Consider the following 13,193-nt stretch of genomic DNA (forward strand, 5'->3'; position numbering starts at 1 on the left):
AATAAAAATGAGAAAAATTAAATATTCAATGCAAAATAGAAATACGTAATATAAATGTGGATGATAGAAACCAGGATTAAAGATATGTTTTGGACAGTCAGATATTAAGTAATGATTTAATTTAAATGATAGTGATAATTCCAAGATTAAAAATGATTCTATAATCAAACCAGAAAGTTCTTTCTATCTAAAGATGTCTCGCAAATTACGATGCGCATGACTACGACCGTTATCGGAAGAATACTAATAAGTTATGAAAAATTAAATATATCTTTACAAATGATTCTTAAGTTTATAGGGTAAAAATATCTTTTATCAATATGAAATAATATCTCTTTAATTTTATAATAAATTATTTTTTTAATTGTTGCTAATCTCTATAATTTAAAATTATTGTTAATATACAGAATATTTATCCGCTTGACTACGCCTCATCTTCATTACACAGCATGTTTGGAATGCCATCGTTAATGGGAAACTTACGTCCTGATTCAGGACAAAGCAGATCTCCGCTCATCACTTCCACTTCTAATAAAACATGATGGACTTTTTTGAGAAATTCTTCATTATTTTCAAAATCTTGAATCAATGATTCTGGTAAATCATTTACATGTCCTATCTATAAAGAGAAGTGTTTATAAGAATTATTATATATATATATATAAGAAAAGAATGAATTGACTTACACTATCAGCAGCTTTCCATAAAGTATTCCAGTCTAATTTCGGAATAATACGAGCAATAAATTCAGAACTGAAATCAACTTGTGACACCTTTACGTCTTTGGCCTGGTAGAAATTACAAAATAAAAAAAAAGTTTTCAATCCAACGTCACGTGTAACCATGTATAAATAATCTTTACAATTAAATTCAATGCTTACCACAATTCCCAGAGGATATCCTACATTAACTCCTTTCAAACATTTAGACGTCAGCATATTATGGGTTAATAGTTTCATATTTAAACAATTTTAAGGAAATAAATACGAACACAAAATCCAAATATCACCTATTTCTATAAGAGAATAACAAGATAGAGGTTATTTTTAAATAAATGTGATAAAAACAATATTACATCAAATTTTTCACTTACAATAGTCAGGTAAAATTAATTAATAATGATTATCTTCTTGGAGTAGTTAATTTTTGTAAAAATACAGAAAATTATTGAAACTTTAAATCAATCAAACAAAATATCTTTACTTGTACATACTGTAGCATACGGAAGCCCAGTCGGCTCACCTCCCTCTTAATGGAATGTGATGCCGTATTGTGGCACCACTTTTAACACAGGGTGTCCGATCACTTATATCGAAGCTGAATATATATTATGTAGAAAAAAAAAATAAAAACAATCTGATACGGGAACTTATATTCGCAAATTAATAGTTTTTGCGAAAAAAATTATTAAAGTTTGGTGGATTAATTCGCGTTTTAATGAAAATTATCGCCATTATGTATCGTCACGCTACCTACAATTGTGAATATTATTCTTTTTCTTATTATGTTAATTCATGAATTAATCATAATGAATTAACATAATAAAAACAACTAAACGTTATAAAAACAGTTTCAATAGTAGGATGCATTGCACATTACCTAAATACATTTTTAAATAATAAAATTTTCAAAAGTTTAATTTTAAAATTCATTATGAATTTGAATTCCGGAAGAATAATTTTCACAGTTGTAGGTGGCGTAACGATACCTAATGGCGATTATTTCCATTGAAACGCGAATTAATCCACCAAACTTTAATAATTTTTTTCGCAAAAACTATTAATTTGCGAATATAAGTTCCCATATCAGATCGTTTTTATTTTTTTTTTTACATAATATATATTCGGTTTTGCTATAAGTGATCGGACACTCTGTACATGTGAAATAATACGGATTTTTAATAATGAGAAAAATAAAAATTCCAACATGGATTTTTCTCGGCAGTGTTACTTGTACAGGGATTGGAGCAGCTTTTATATTTAGGTAAACTCTTTCATCATTTAATTAATATTTTGTTACAATTCAATATCTTTTTATTGTTAAATTATTAAACTTATAATTAAATTATTTTATTAAATTCATTCAGAGATAAATTAGGAGGTGGATCAGCAAGAGGATGCGACAAGTATGATGGCAAAGAAAAGCTGGAAGGCAAAGTTGTTATAGTTACTGGTGCAAATTCAGGAATTGGCAAAGAAGTTGTTCGTGATTTAGCTGAGAGACAAGCTAAAGTGGTAATGGCATGTAGAGACTTAATAAGTTGTGAAGAGGTAAAACATAATTACGCTAAAATTAATTTTTTTCATTAATAATCATAATTGTAACATCATAATTATTGCTAAGGCTCGTATGAAAATAGTACTTGAAACTGAAAATAAATATATTTATTGCCGCAAATGTGATTTATCATCACAAGCAAGTATCAGAGAGTTTGTCAACAAATTCAAATCCGGTAAGATAAATTTATTTTTGATCAATTCTTAATAAACTTTTGCGCTTATTGCTACGATTGATCATTTTTGTAGAACATAAACGATTAGATATCTTAATCAACAATGCTGGAATAATGAGGTGCCCTCTAAATGTCACCAAAGATGGAATTGAAACACAATTAGGTGTCAATCATATGGGTCATTTTTTACTCACCAATCTCTTGTTAGATCGTTTGAAACAATCAGCGCCAGCTAGAGTAATAAATGTTTCTAGTGCTGCCCATAAATCTGGAAAAATAAAAGTTGACGATCTGAACAGCGTAAATAGTTATGATCCTGCTGATGCTTATGCACAAAGTAAACTTGCTAATATTCTGTTCACAAGAGAATTAGCCAAGCGACTCGAAGGTATGCATTAAAATCAATTTGACAATAATTCAGCCATGACGAAGTTTTAAATAAATTTAATTATAAATTGTAATACTTTAGGAACTGGAGTGACAGTCAATGCAGTGCATCCAGGCGTTGTTGACACACAAATAACTCGACACATGGCATTTTCTAAAAGTAAACTAGCAAAACCATTCGTTAAACCATTTTTATGGCTTTTGACTAAGACTCCTGTTCAAGGCGCTCAACCGATATTGAAGCTAGCTTTAGATCCATCTCTGGAGAAAGTTACTGGAGCTTATTTTAGGTAAAGTTGATGATTGATATTGAAACATTATATCATAAAATTCGTTTATTTAATTAATTTTTTTTTTTAATAGTGAGTTTTCACAAACTGACCCATCCGAAGAAGCACAAAATGACGTTTTAGCTAAATGGCTTTGGGTTACCAGTGAAAAGTGGACCAAGCTTGAAGTAGGTTAATCGACGACACTTTGATATTATCACTAGATAATTTTTAAGTTATAATTTAAATATTTTGTGTTATTTCAAGAATAGTTAATAAAAAATGTTTCTTAATTAAATGATTAAATTAATTTATTGATTTATCAATCTGATATAAATTTTAATATTTTATTTGTAAAAAATTCTTGAATAAATATTATTGAATTCATGTACAATTTCTTAGCTGCATTATTGTCCAATGCATTAACAGTAGAATATGATATTTTACAATCACTAAAATGAAATACTTTTTATTTATTTTTAGATTTCTTAATATTAATTAATTCATTTATTCCTTATTTACCTACAATATTTTCTTGATTTATGATCCAGATTTTATCAAACTACTGTATAAAAAGTTTTTTAAGCTCTTCATGTAGGATTTTTTATCAATAACCATATCCAGGGTAAGATAATCAGTTTTATGAAGATGACTTTAAAATGAAAAGTGTCTCAAATATTATGTATTTATATGAATAATTCGAATTGCGCGCCAAACTAGGTCGAAAATTTAACGCGACCAATGAAGGGAAGGAAGATTTTCACGAAGGTTGTACACTAGTAAGTAACATGAAAAAAAATTTTTAATGGATTTTTTGACTACAACGAATAATTATTGTTATATATTTTACAGCTTTATGTAACATAAAAGTGTTCTACTTCAATAATGAATACAAAATATATTTCTACAGATGAATTAGTAAAAAAACGTGTGATTACTCATGGAAGCGTCTCGAATAAACCAGTAGAAGGTTCAAGAGTTCATTTATTTATTGAAGATCTCGATATTTCAAACAAAATTGATCTTAATGAATTTCATAGTGAAATATTGAATGGCAAGTCAAATGTGATAATTACTGTCGATGAAATTCTCTCAGAGATTGACCGACAAATTGAGAGAGCTATCAAATGGATGGGAGAAAATGAAACAGCCATCATAAACATTACCCTACCAAGTTTACTTCCGAAAATAGAAGAATGTAATGAGTCGATTCAATTTAAAGCAACTGTAATTAAACATGAACCTTTTAAGCCGATTTGGGAATGGACACCTGAAGAAAAATATGAAAGAGCAGCTAAATACAAAGAAATGGCAGTCGAACTTGTTCGTCAAAATAGAATTAAAGATGCTTTTAATAGATTTAGTAAAGCAGTCAAGATTATCATTTCCTTGGAACCTATTGATGATTTAGAACTGAATAGTACTTTGTATACAAATCTTTACAAATTACGGACTAGTATTTATAATAATATGGCAATATGTCAATTAAAGTTCAACAATTATGATCATACAATTAATTTATGTACAAAGGTTCTAAATCGAGACAAAAATAATGTTAAAGCTATGTATCGACGTGGATGTGCATTTGGAGGCAATAAAAATGTAGAACAGGCAATGAAAGATTTCGAGAGAATAGTTCATATTGAACCAACTAATTTTGCAGCAAGAGAAAAATTGAAAATTTACAGTGAATTATGGTCTGAGGCTAAAAAACGTAGTGATGAATTACTTAAGAAAATGTTTCCCATATAATTTTGTATTAATTTAAAATAAAAACAAAATAATTAAAATAATGGCTTGCTTACTTTACTAATATGATTACTCTCAAGTAATTGAATTACAACTACTATAAATAGAAAAATACGTATTTATTGCTATATACTCATATTTAAAGATATATTACTTACACCACAATGTTTCAGTTTCTATCATATTTTTAAATATAATTTTACTTATTTTATTTGTGTTTAAAAGTTGTTTACAGAACTATATTAAATAGTTTTTTTATTTTTATTTTTATATCAATCAACAGTACGTACAATAAATTTCTAAATATCTCGAGGAAAAGAAATTATTTGTAAAGATTATTATAATATAATTTATAAATAATTTTCTAATGTACAAGAAGATTTTTTTAAAATATAATAATGGCATCTGATTTACGTCAAAATATTTGTACAATAATGAACAAAATTATCTTTTTTATATGCATTATTAATAATATCATTAAATAAACAATTATGATTCTTAAATATTTTCAATCTTTTTCCCAATTAGTACATAATTTCAGCCAATTTTAACAATATTTCTGATGGATTATGAGCTATTGGCAAGACTTTGAACATTGATAAAAATAATGATGACATAATATGAGTAATTGTAAATATTATTTATTGTAACAAAAAAAAATCTTGCGTATGTTATTGAATCTATTAATATTTTTGTATTATTTTCATTATTGCAATCAATTTAAGTATGAAGATTTAATGATAATGAAAATTATTAAATGAATTCTGTGTTTATTACACAATCGTCGTACTAAAATTTTTATAAGATTTAGTATTTATTTAAAATTTTTAAGTACGAAAAAGAACAAAGCCCTTCGCAAGTTTTTTTCACGAATAAAAATATTGCTCTCATAAATTTTAATTTAACTAAGTGTCTTCTTTTATTGAATAAGATTCAAGTTATGAATTGTGTTCATGGAATAATAAATATATGCTCTAACATTGCTATTTGTTTCTCAATAAACAATACTTAGAAGTGTAAGAAATATAACATATACGTATTGTTTTATGTATAAATCAACGATAAATGATTTTATTATTGAAAGATAACAGTAAAAGAGTGAGACATATTTATTAGCCTCAGAAAAATTTTACTAAAAAATTTTATCACAAAACTCACGATTAAAAAAGTTTTTTTGATTCATAACTTAAATTATTAATGTAAAAAATTTACTACGATGTTTTAATCTTTCCATTAACAGCATCCATTGTCAGTGTTGAGTTAGTTGCCATCTCTGCAGCTTGTGCGACTGCTGCTGACACTGATTGTTCCACAAATTGTTGATAGATTGGTTTCAAAATCTGTAGAAAAACAATGTTAATGAAATAATATTTTTCTAATAATCACTAAGAATAAAATTTTTAAAAAGAAATTTTATTCTTAGTGTCTCCAAATATTACTACTTTAGAAATAATTCTCACTATGAATTTTTGCTCGAGCTAACATACATTAAAATTAAAGAATCAAGCGATATTTCTTGAAAACTAATCCTTGCTTGCGTCATCAATCAGATCCATACCTTAATTGTGCTGTAAATCCTCAAGCACTCGAGATATTGGCGCAGGATTAAATAAAGTAAAAAAATAATAACAGTTCTAGATAATATTTGATCAAACTAAGGTTATTAAAAAGAAATATTGAATGGTAGAATAAAACAGAAATGATTTATAAAGTAAAATCAATCAAAATGTAATAAAATATTATGTAAAATTAGGAATAAAGAAGCGTGAGATCAGATGTAACCATGTTTATGAAAGTGAGTGTAAACGACAGTGTAAGTAGGAACGGCTGCAAGTGTGAGGAAAAATGACAGGACAAGATATCGAATTTTATGAATGAGATGAGCGCATAGCCAGGCCTGTTGGAATAAAGAAAAAATACGAGGTATTAGTCGAGCTCTTGATATCCTACAGGTATTAGATATTTATCTTATTGAGGAATTAATATTTCTTATGATTATTGAATTTTTGATTAAAATACTTTCGGAGTATGGCATTAGTGCTGGGCTTTATTCGATAAATATCATCGAAACTTACATTCTCCCAAATTTGAGTTGCTAAATTGTCTATTTGTACTCCAATTTCTCGAAATTCTCCTTTGTATCTGTTTTCAAATCACATATAATAATTTAAATTAATGAAAAAAAGTTTTAAAGGATAATTTTTTAGCTAAAAGAAATTAAAAAAATACTTCACCTAATGTATGCCCAGAAAGCCAGGGTAAGAAGTGCAGAACCCATGATGATATTACAAATATTAGCTAATGCATAAAGTCCTATAAGACCAAAGAGACCGGAAAAGAGATACGTCGTAACAGCAATGACGAAAAACACAGCTGGAGTTCGTGCAGCTTTAAAAATATTTTTGCTTTCATTGTGTGCTTTAAATTGGAGAAAACTCTCATTCATATCCTGTAAAGAAGAAAAAAAATCAATTTAGTTGGTGAAAAATACTTGGAAGTTAAAACAAAACATATGTCTAGAAAAATTGATTAAATAAATTTTTAGACTTTCAAGTTCTAAAAATAACAAGTACAAATAATAATCTAATACCTTAATGAGTCTTTCCATATAAACTTGACTGAATTCGTCACCTCCCATTTTGCGTTTGTTGGTAAATTGGTGTAGTGCTTTGTCAACACAACGTTGATGTTCAGACTCTAGATGTGCAGTTGCTAAAAATGGTTTACTACCACCACAAACACATTCCATCATTTGTAGATACAGATCTTTAGCTTCCGCCACAGCGGACAAGTTATTGGCTTCTGCTGTAGCCACCAACATACTTTTTGGCTCTGGCAATTCATCCCCTTTGTAAATTCTAATGTAACTTTTAAAATACTCCAATAAATCACGTGCTCGTACTGTTTGGCCGTTTATTTTCTTTGTGACTAAATTTTCCGGCGCAAGAAGTGCAGGAATAAGATCTTTCAACTGTTGTTTGAACTCTCTTTCAATTTCTGACAAGCGGCCATCAAATTTGGGATTTGTAGCAATCCTTAAACCAGGATGTGGCATCAGGAAACATGATATATCAGAGAAACATGAGGTAATATGTTTTCGTAGACTTTGAAGCTCTGGATGTTGTCTATCTGAAATTTCTAGCCTTCTTTTAAGAATTTTTCGACCACCGTCAGCACCATATGGTGCTTCGTAAGGATAACTCCAATCTCTTACGAGAAATTGAAGACGTTGGAAAGGTACAGATCCAGATTTTTCTAACGCCAATCGACCGTATTCAGTAAAAAGCTGTAAATGTTGCAGATCATCTTCTTGAATATTTTGAGAAAGATTGTAAATTTGAACGGATGACAGCATGGTGCTTAAAGCAAACACTGTAGCACAATCTCTGACAGTTGATTGGCTGTCAAAAGCTCCTTGTGTATCCATTAGAATAATGGCAACCTTTTCTCCATTTGGCAAAGTACAGGGAAATACTTTAGACCACATGAGGATTCCTGTTGTATCTCTTTCGGATCCACCTCGCCACGAAAAGCCACTTAATGGTTCATTTTCATCTCCCAACCATAAATCATTTTTTTCTTCTTTTAAATACTGCAAGTTAATAATCATTTTAAATATTGTTAATTCAATTTTTGATATTAATGAATTATTTACTCACCCTGGATGCCATATAACGCAAGAAAAAATCCAAAAGGAAACTTTTGCCTTTTCTAAAAGCACCAGCTACTGATACAACAACAACACTACGATCTTTGACATCATCTTGAAGTAGAATCTCAGCTAAAGCATCTTCATCTAATTCAAAAGTATGGTCTGGATGAGCAACCACCACTTGTACTGGTCGTCCAGCATCTTTATCATCCGTCTTGGTGCTCTCATTGGCCGTAGAGAGTTTTTCTATCCTCTCTTTCCTTGGGCCATTATCTAAATAAAACACAGTTTCATTAATAAATTTATTTTACAAGGTAAAGAAAAGTGATGGCCGTTTTTTCTTTATTTCTGGTTGATCTTTGATCTTTTTTTCACTTCATTGATAAAAAAATACACACAGACTTTGAGCAAGAAATTTTCTTGTAGAGAATGAAAAAAATCAAAGACAGAGAAAGAATAAAGGTAAAATAAATTCAGAGTAATAAGCGCACTAAATGCTCGAGACTACTTACTCGACAGGTAGCCAATTATGAACTAGTTCGAGTAATAAAACGGTCTTGCATCCAATCAAAATCTCACGTTTAAACGAACGCTTGTTCAAAGATTCTTTTAACGATTATGCATTGAATACGTATCCAGAACTTTGTTCGTTATATTATTGTTATTATTAATTTTATTATTAGTATTTATCAACTTTAATATTCATGTCAACTTGAATAAAATTGTCTAAAAGATATTTCTCGATGATTCATAATATTAAAAATTTTTTATAAAATTGATTATTAATAAATAGGATATACTATAGCGTAAAAAAGTGGCGTAAAATTAAATGTTTTCGTTTAGAAACATAGGTAATTACGAACGTCATCAGAGTCACGTCACCACGATTACGTGAAGTTTGATAAAAAGTCGTGATTCACATAAATGTATCTAAAATTGTATGAAAAAATAGTCAATTGAAATTTATTCATGTCTACATCAAGTGTACAGTCATGCTAAACACTTTGTTGTTTATTTTTTCTCTTATTTTGACTTGATAGTAAAAGTGAAAAGTTAAAGAAAAAAAATCAGGGAAGAAATTGTGGAAGAATGCCAGAAAAAATTGGGTTTATCGTGCCAAAAAGTTGATCACTAAATAAAAGAGAAAAAGAGAGAAACGGTAAAACACATGGTAAACTCATGTGAAAATCAACTTGACGATTTTTGAACTTTTATTACAATGAATTTGTATCTTAGCCAACCGATTTCATCAACTTTCATATTTTTTAGAGTTGGAATGAACAAGACACATAAAATTGTCTCACCGATTTTTTTAATCCGATTCTGGTCTGGTAAACGATTTACATTTTCATCTAGATACGTCGTTGGGGGATTTGTTGCTGAAAACAATACATTTATTAACATTTTTTAAATAAACTAACATCAATTGTCGAGAATAGTCTAGGATTACTTGTCTAAGGGGGATATTTTAGGCACAGACAGTGATAAAAATAAGTAGAAACGATGATTATGAAGCAAAGAAAAATGTAAAAAGTATAAACACACCACGTGCTACCATTCCAAAGCCATCAGGAAGTCTTCGTTTTTTTTTCTCCGGTGGCACTGATTGACTAATACGTTTTCCGCGATTGGGCTCACTTCCTGGACTAACATACTTAAGAACTTTCTGTCTGTCGTTCATTTTTTTTCAGAAAATATTCACGACTGTGGTTAAATTCTAACTTGATTACATTTGTACACAAGACTGAGGATATTTCGAGCTACCAAGTTGGACTATGAGACGAGTATTAAGAGCTGGGAGATGATGATCAGTGCTAGCAATGTAGAGGTGACTAGAGAATTGGCAGCGACCCTGCACACATTGGCCTTGCAAGTTGGTGAAATGACTTGTAGTAATATAACTAATTATTAATATTAATTCTCATGCGAATTTATCAAAGAATTTTATAATTTTTTATATCATTTTTTTTTGCTGACCAATGTTGAAATCACTAACTGAACTTTTTGTTGGTGAATTATTGAAAATTACGTTGAAATCTTGTTAAAATTATAATACAATAATAAGATTATAAATGATTTTGAACAACTGAGTTCAAGACAAAAACCAAAAGGATTATTACGTTGAAAATTAAATTATAATATGACGTTATAAACCATGGACCAGACTTTAAACCAGCAATAGAAGATTGAAAACTACTTCAGTATATACAGACACATTAGAGGAAAGGAAAGATTTTCCTTTCGAGTCTTCAGATATATAACAAGAACTTGCTTGAATTTAATTCTTGCAAGATAAGAGGAATAAAGATAGAGAGGACGAGAATAAGAGAAAGAGAGAGTTAAGACTGTCTACACTCACTACCATCAGTAACTGAACACATTTTCTTTTATAGTCGAGTCTAGACTGAAAGCAGGTATAAGGGAATGAATCTACTCAAGAAGAAATCATCGTGTCTTACTTGAAGCTTCTTCTAGGTAAGTTAACGTAAAGAATTCGAATTTAGGTTGTCAAAGATGGTAAAGCATTTCTAGTAAATTCTATGACTACACTAATCCTCTTCATACTCTTTGAATTTATAAGTAAATGTGAATATAGTTGCTTCTGTTAGATAATTGTTTTTTTATAATTTATGTAATAATCAAGGTTGATGCAATGGAATTTCATTAGTTATTAACTATAAATATATTCAAATACTATTTATTTGATTAGGTAGTATTGTAATTAAAGGTTTGCGATTGATTGGCTTGGTTTTCATTTTAATGAATAATGCGAGTTTAATTAGTGCGATGCAATGGTGCATAGAATGAATATGTACTCGATGATAAAGGATCAAAGTAGAATGTAACCATCATCGTTTTCATCTATTTTGTCTCTGTATTGTGTACTCAAAAGCATTTTTCTTCCTTTATATGTACAGAGATAGACGTGTTATAAAAGGACATTTTTTATGTCTGTCATTTTTGAAAATACATTCATTGAAGAATAAATTCCGTATTTTTAGTCAAATCAACTATAGTAATTATATGAATAGCAATTTTTTTTGTTGTGAATATTTTTAAAAAATTTTACTACAAAATTCTGTCTCAGACTGATGAATGAGAATTTGAAAAATGATATTAATTAAATATTTTCATTATTTATCACATTTATATGCCTAATTTTTTAGCAACTAAATAAATGTTAAAGATTAAAAGAAACTAGACATTTGAGAATTGCATATAATATTAAACATAAAGCAAAGCGAGAGTAGAATCATTTTTTTCTGTTGCGTACTTTTAAATGAACAGCAAATATTCTTCCTTTGATATGTTTTTAATTTAAAAGATTAAATTAGATCTTGTCGAGAAAGAGCGAAATGAAATGCCCGACTGCTTGCCTACATAGTTCGTCATTCCTGGTTAAGTTTTCCACACTGTCTCTCTCTTACTCTTCTATCTCTTCTTTTTTATGTCTGTGTCCAACCCTCAGTGTACTCCCTCACTATTGCTTCTACCCTTACTAATTACCAGCCTGGATAAATCGCCTGCCTAGTCCCACACCCATTTTCTCTGTCTCTTTTTCTTTTTTTACTCTCCAATTCTACATGACCAATTTTGTTTCCCTCGTTTCTTCCCACAGGCAAATTTGTGTCACTAAAAAGAATTGTATTACAATAACTATCTACCTACATAATTTCACGCATTTCCACCGATAGATACATTTTTATCATTCATTAGAATCTTAAATTAAATTCTTTTCCTAACTCATATTTTCTGACCAATTTACCACTAATTGAAGCATTTAATTATTCTTTTTGATGATGGAAAAATGTATTAATTAGTAAACATATTAAAACATTAGTTAATAGTAGATTAACTAATTATTTATATTATTCCATTTGAATATTCCGCTTTATTCTAGCTTCAATTTCTGCCATATGATAGCAGCACCAACTAGTCAATGTAAATTCGATTATTTAACAATAATTTGTAGAACTAATAAATTTATTGAATCAATTGTGTGTTGGTATGTTTTAATTCAGTTAGAATATACACAATTTCTAATCATTTCAATAACAAAAATGATTTTTTTTTTTGGCTAACAAAAGGTCAAAATAATAAATCAATTATAGACTTAAGATTACTTGGCATTTTTTTCTTCATCAATATGTATTTTATTAATGACAATCTGAAGAATGTCAAGGCTAAGGAACAGATGTCAACTCTATTGAAACTAATTTAGAGAGTGAACTTGAATAAATTAATTAATAATACCTGAAAAAGTTATTCAAATAATTTTATTTCAATTGTCAACTAGATGTTGAGACATGAAATAATAATAAGATATATATTTTACAAATAAACAATTTAGTTGATATATTACCTTGATTGCTAGGAAAATCACGAGTCATAATCGTTAATAAATTTGTTGATTAGTTAAAGATGACGACGAGACCACTAGATACAATGACACCTGGTTCTACAGATGGTACTTATATGTAACACCATATAATTGAGTGGTTAGACGATTTGAAAAATATATTTGACCGTTAATTTTTTTAATTTTTTAAAAATTATATAATTATAATGAAATTCGTATAACACGAGATCTATGAGTGCAAAAAAACAATAACACGCGTGAACTTGTGCGCATAAAAATCACAGTAGTAGTCACAGTGTTTATGTTGTCTGACGTTCGCCATTT

General features: G+C 28.8%; 5 protein-coding genes across 12 annotated transcripts in view; 3 read left to right on the top strand and 2 right to left on the bottom strand.

Moving 5' to 3' along the window:
* Positions 1–340: 340 nt before the first annotated feature.
* On the bottom strand, positions 341–1,435 carry Trmt112 (tRNA methyltransferase subunit 11-2). Of its 2 annotated transcripts, none has more exons than XM_035077772.1 (4): positions 1,214–1,435; positions 882–1,009; positions 687–788; positions 341–619 (listed from the first exon to the last, which is right to left on the bottom strand). In XM_035077772.1, exons 2-4 carry the CDS (start codon positions 957–959, stop codon positions 425–427), a joined length of 375 nt encoding a protein of 124 aa, XP_034933663.1. In that variant the 5' UTR covers positions 960–1,009; positions 1,214–1,435; the 3' UTR covers positions 341–424. The 2 variants fall into 2 exon arrangements, with proteins under 2 accessions (XP_034933663.1, XP_034933662.1); XM_035077771.1 differs by having other exon boundaries at positions 882–1,015; positions 1,094–1,434.
* Positions 1,436–1,715: 280 nt separating this feature from the next.
* LOC118075170 (retinol dehydrogenase 13-like) lies at positions 1,716–3,406 on the top strand. The gene is made up of 6 exons (XM_035096887.1): positions 1,716–1,983; positions 2,087–2,270; positions 2,344–2,452; positions 2,526–2,840; positions 2,922–3,129; positions 3,203–3,406. The coding sequence occupies exons 1-6, from the start codon at positions 1,904–1,906 to the stop codon at positions 3,303–3,305; spliced, it is 999 nt and encodes a 332-aa protein (XP_034952778.1). The 5' UTR covers positions 1,716–1,903; the 3' UTR covers positions 3,306–3,406.
* Positions 3,407–3,830: 424 nt separating this feature from the next.
* LOC118063667 (peptidyl-prolyl cis-trans isomerase FKBP4-like) lies at positions 3,831–4,901 on the top strand. The gene is made up of 2 exons (XM_035077766.1): positions 3,831–3,887; positions 3,961–4,901. The coding sequence occupies exon 2, from the start codon at positions 3,994–3,996 to the stop codon at positions 4,858–4,860; it is 867 nt and encodes a 288-aa protein (XP_034933657.1). The 5' UTR covers positions 3,831–3,887; positions 3,961–3,993; the 3' UTR covers positions 4,861–4,901.
* A 264-nt stretch (positions 4,902–5,165) lies between these two features.
* Positions 5,166–13,193, bottom strand: atl (atlastin GTPase). Of its 6 annotated transcripts, none has more exons than XR_004691272.1 (8): positions 10,055–10,297; positions 9,814–9,888; positions 8,517–8,782; positions 7,448–8,449; positions 7,092–7,306; positions 6,933–6,999; positions 6,318–6,754; positions 6,059–6,197 (listed from the first exon to the last, which is right to left on the bottom strand). XR_004691272.1 is itself a non-coding variant. In XM_035096823.1 (7 exons), the coding sequence occupies exons 1-7, from the start codon at positions 10,188–10,190 to the stop codon at positions 6,069–6,071; spliced, it is 1,890 nt and encodes a 629-aa protein (XP_034952714.1). In that variant the 5' UTR covers positions 10,191–10,293; the 3' UTR covers positions 5,166–6,068. The 6 variants fall into 6 exon arrangements, 4 of the variants coding, with proteins under 4 accessions (XP_034952714.1, XP_034952715.1, XP_034952716.1 ...); XR_004691273.1 differs by having other exon boundaries at positions 6,072–6,197; positions 6,345–6,754; XM_035096823.1 differs by lacking the exon at positions 6,318–6,754 and having other exon boundaries at positions 5,166–6,197; positions 10,055–10,293.
* LOC118075140 (uncharacterized) overlaps positions 10,914–13,193 on the top strand; it is a 149,919-nt gene continuing 147,639 nt past the window's right edge. The window contains exon 1 of one of the 2 annotated variants that reach the window (XM_035096815.1): positions 10,914–10,984. The gene's annotated coding sequence lies outside the window, so the exon portion shown is untranslated. The remainder of the gene's footprint in view (positions 10,985–13,193) is intronic. The other variant, XM_035096814.1, reaches the window with a different exon arrangement.

This window comes from Chelonus insularis, unplaced genomic scaffold (assembly GCF_013357705.1).
Source record: "Chelonus insularis isolate UGA/USDA-ARS -01 unplaced genomic scaffold, ASM1335770v1 contig_146_pilon, whole genome shotgun sequence".
In the NCBI taxonomy this organism is placed as follows: Eukaryota; Metazoa; Arthropoda; class Insecta; order Hymenoptera; family Braconidae; genus Chelonus; species Chelonus insularis.